General features: G+C 46.0%; 1 protein-coding gene across 1 annotated transcript; it reads left to right on the plus strand.

Moving 5' to 3' along the window:
* Positions 1-1,060: 1,060 nt before the first annotated feature.
* LOC119406768 (ubiquitin-conjugating enzyme E2 Z) lies at positions 1,061-1,852 on the plus strand. The gene has a single exon (XM_037673499.1). The coding sequence runs from the start codon at positions 1,061-1,063 to the stop codon at positions 1,850-1,852; it is 792 nt and encodes a 263-aa protein (XP_037529427.1).
* Positions 1,853-3,526: the final 1,674 nt, after the last annotated feature.

Genomic DNA, 3,526 nt, shown 5'->3' on the forward strand with positions numbered 1-3,526 from the left:
CGCGGCCGTAGCTCAATGATAGAGCATCAGACTCGTTATTCCAAGGTCACAGATTTGGCCCCTGCCGGCAGCTAGTTGTCGTTTCGTCCGCTTTGCTTTCTTCACATTTTACGTCGTAATTATTGCAAAGAATATCCCCTATACTTTCATTGGCTTTCTGGTTAGTTCTATTTATTTCGATGTCCCAAATGACATTCCGCACATTAAAGCCGCCGCAGCTGAAGCTCCGAAAATTATTGTGGGTTCCAGGTGACTAGGGGTTAAAAATAGATCCATGGAATGGCTGATTCATTAGCGCGGGCATACCTGGATGGCCCACTAATTCAGTACTTCTAATAGTTGAATTTCAAACAGCGATGAGATACTACAAATAAGGAACATCTACAGATATGATGGAAACCATAACGAAATGGACGAGATATCAGCACTTAAAATGTCCATGCAAACCTCAGTGCAGTCAATCTAGACAATCTCAAGTTGTGATAGCCAAATTTCGTTGCCGTGTCCACCCATTTTATATACTTATGTTAAATCAGGGCTGGCCTGGCGATATCGCCCCTCTGTCGATTCTGCGAATAGAAAGTATTCAACATTTTTTTTTTTGCAATGTCGAAAATATTCATTGCTTATATAAAGGCTTCTGCTTAATCTGTTTACGAAGGTATTTTTAAGTTTAACTGAAGAAATTGTACTAAACTTCGATGCCTCCGCTTTGGAACATTGCCACGGGAATGTATTTGATACGTTTTGTAATTTCATTCAAGCTACTAAACATATTCCATTATGTGTCTCTGCTTTATTGAATATTCGTAATATAGTTATATAGTTACATAGTCTGAACCGCTAAAAAACTGCAGAACTTCGTTATTATATTGCCTGTTATCTTATTTTTTATGTTTAATTATTTTAAAGGAATAAGCGTTCTCGGAGTTATCATCGAAATGCTTAATACCCCAAGTGGGTATGTGCCATAGTGGTGATTACGCAGCTAAACCAGGAGATCGAGAGAGCGCTTCGAGTTGTCGACTTCGAAGAAAAGCTGTCCAAGAATACTGCTGAAATGGCATCGGCACCTGGAAGGAGGTCAAGAACTGTAGGGCCGTTCAAGCACGAAGACGACAAGCCCCCTGCTTGTCTTCTCAGGATCAAGAAGGACATCGCTGATCTGGCGATCGATCCACCAGAAGGACTGTACGCTGTCCCAGAAGAAGGTGATATCAAGAGCATATACGCCCTGATTGTGGGACCGCGAGGGACGCCATACGAGCACGGCCTGCTTATCTTTCACCTGCTTTGTCCCAAAGAGTACCCCATGGCCCCTCCCAAGGTTCGTTTTATAACCACGGGCGGACGCGCGTTCCTTCATCCATACCTGTACACGAACGGGACAGTGTCCTTGAGCATTTTAGGCACTTACGCTGGTCCCCAGTGGTCATCTGCTCAGACTTTGAGCAGCCTGCTACTGTCCATTCAGTCGCTTTTGACGGAACTGCCGTATTATGACCACCCATTCAAGAGGCACACCAACAAACAAGAGGAGCGAAAGGAAGCAGACGACTACAACACCTTCGTCAGGTATGAGGTGCTCAAAGAATCAGTGTGCGGCAGTGTGGAACGTTGCCTTCAGGACGATTGCATGTACCCGCCGGCTCTTCAGCGCAAGCTTTTCAAGCTCTTTTTGGAAAACTACGCCAATTATGAGCGGTGTGTGAGCCAGGACATCAACCTCTCCGGCACACCGATAAAGAATCCCTTTAGCGGTGGCCTTGGAATGTACGACCACGAAGCACTCGCAAGCCGACTGAGGATTCTCAAGAAAAATGTAGACACGAGGTGCAGTCCAACGATCTAGGGGCCGTGTTTTGAAGCTGTGTTCGAGAGGTCAGTGAACTGTTGGTCGCCCCACTGGAAGGGAACAGTGAAGTCATCGGTGACAAAACTGTCGTCGGAATAAAACAATTTCATGAACCAATAGCGCTTGCTAATTGATTCATCCTTGCAAATAATTAAGGAGAAAGCCTTAGATGCATCATCAAAGGCGACAAGAGACCGTCGATATCAACACGAGTGAATCGAAAGTCACGTGACGATGTCACCAGATGACATCAAAGGTCACCGAGATCAGGGCGTCATCAACATGACTATGACGTCACATGACGTCATCGCACGACATCATCGCATGGTCAAAGGCGGCCCGATCATCGAGGCACTGCAAGAACACGTGGTAGCAGAAAGCTTCCATTGCCTCAAGTGCCAGATGCAACTACATGATGAACCGTGTGACTTGTTTAACAGCGAAGTTGTTTAGCAAATCGTTCCTGATGAGTCGATCGCAGAGAACTATCATAATCTTAAGGGCTATGTGCCGCTGTGCGCCTACGTGAGTACACAGAGAGAGAGAGAGAGAAAGGACAGAAACAAAGAGAGAGACGGAAAGCTATAAAGAAAGAGAAAGATTATTGCCGAAAAAGAAATTCTGAAGAGGCGAGATTAGATGCCGCATACCCTCGATCCGAACGCGAGCGTTCTCACCACTCGGCTATCCAGGCACGCTAGCATAGCATACTATAGCATAGCCTTGTATAGTATGATGTAGGAAAGGGGTGGCAAAGGGAAGTGAGCGTGAGGACGAGAGATGTGATGAGGGAAGGAGGAGGGGAGAGAGTAAAGCCTAGCACAGAAAGAATGAGAAAGACAGGAACAGAGCGAAAGGAATACAGAAAGAAAGAAGGAGAGACAGAGAGAACATCAACAAAAGAGGGAGAGAAAAAAAACGCCAGGCCTGCGCTGAAACCGCAGCACAGTCACAGCGAAAGCTGGAAGAGCGGCGTTTCTAGAGCCCGTTGTAAGCTCTCTTGGGGCTACAATACAAGCACACTAGAAAGATACCCACTACGCCATAAATCACAATTTTTGGGAAGTTGGGAAGCACCTACTAAGCCATTATTCGTCATTCTGCGGAGAAGCGAGGCACCAGCTGCACGTCTGTAAGGCATTATGTGCAATTTGTTGACGCGACGACTGATGACGATGAAGAATTATGGCTCAGCCCTTTGTAATGGGTTGGAAGCTTTAAACGGCCCACCAGTTATGTAATTTGCATTGGGTGACGCCCGGTTGCTATTTCCCTATCCCGTCATGCTGTATAACATACGTTGCCGTGGAAGAAAGACGGGGTGGGGCGAAGAACTTTACTGAAACCCCAAGTAAATGGATCATGCGCTTATGGGATTCTTTGGCAACCAATACAAATGCACTTGCGAGGAACCCACTACGCTCTAAATCATTGTAATTTTACTGAGACCCCGAGGAAATGGATCATGCCCTGATGGGCTTCATTGGCAACCAATACAAGTGCACTTGCGAGGAACCCACTACGCTCTAAATCATTGTAATTTTACTGAGACCCCGAGGAAATGGATCATGCCCTGATGGGCTTCATTGGCAACCAATACAAGTGCACTTGCGAGGAACCCACTACGCTCTAAATCGTTGTAATTTTACGAGACCCCGAGGAAATGGAACA

Source organism: Rhipicephalus sanguineus, chromosome 10 (genome assembly GCF_013339695.2).
Source record: "Rhipicephalus sanguineus isolate Rsan-2018 chromosome 10, BIME_Rsan_1.4, whole genome shotgun sequence".
NCBI lineage: Eukaryota > Metazoa > Arthropoda > Arachnida > Ixodida > Ixodidae > Rhipicephalus > Rhipicephalus sanguineus.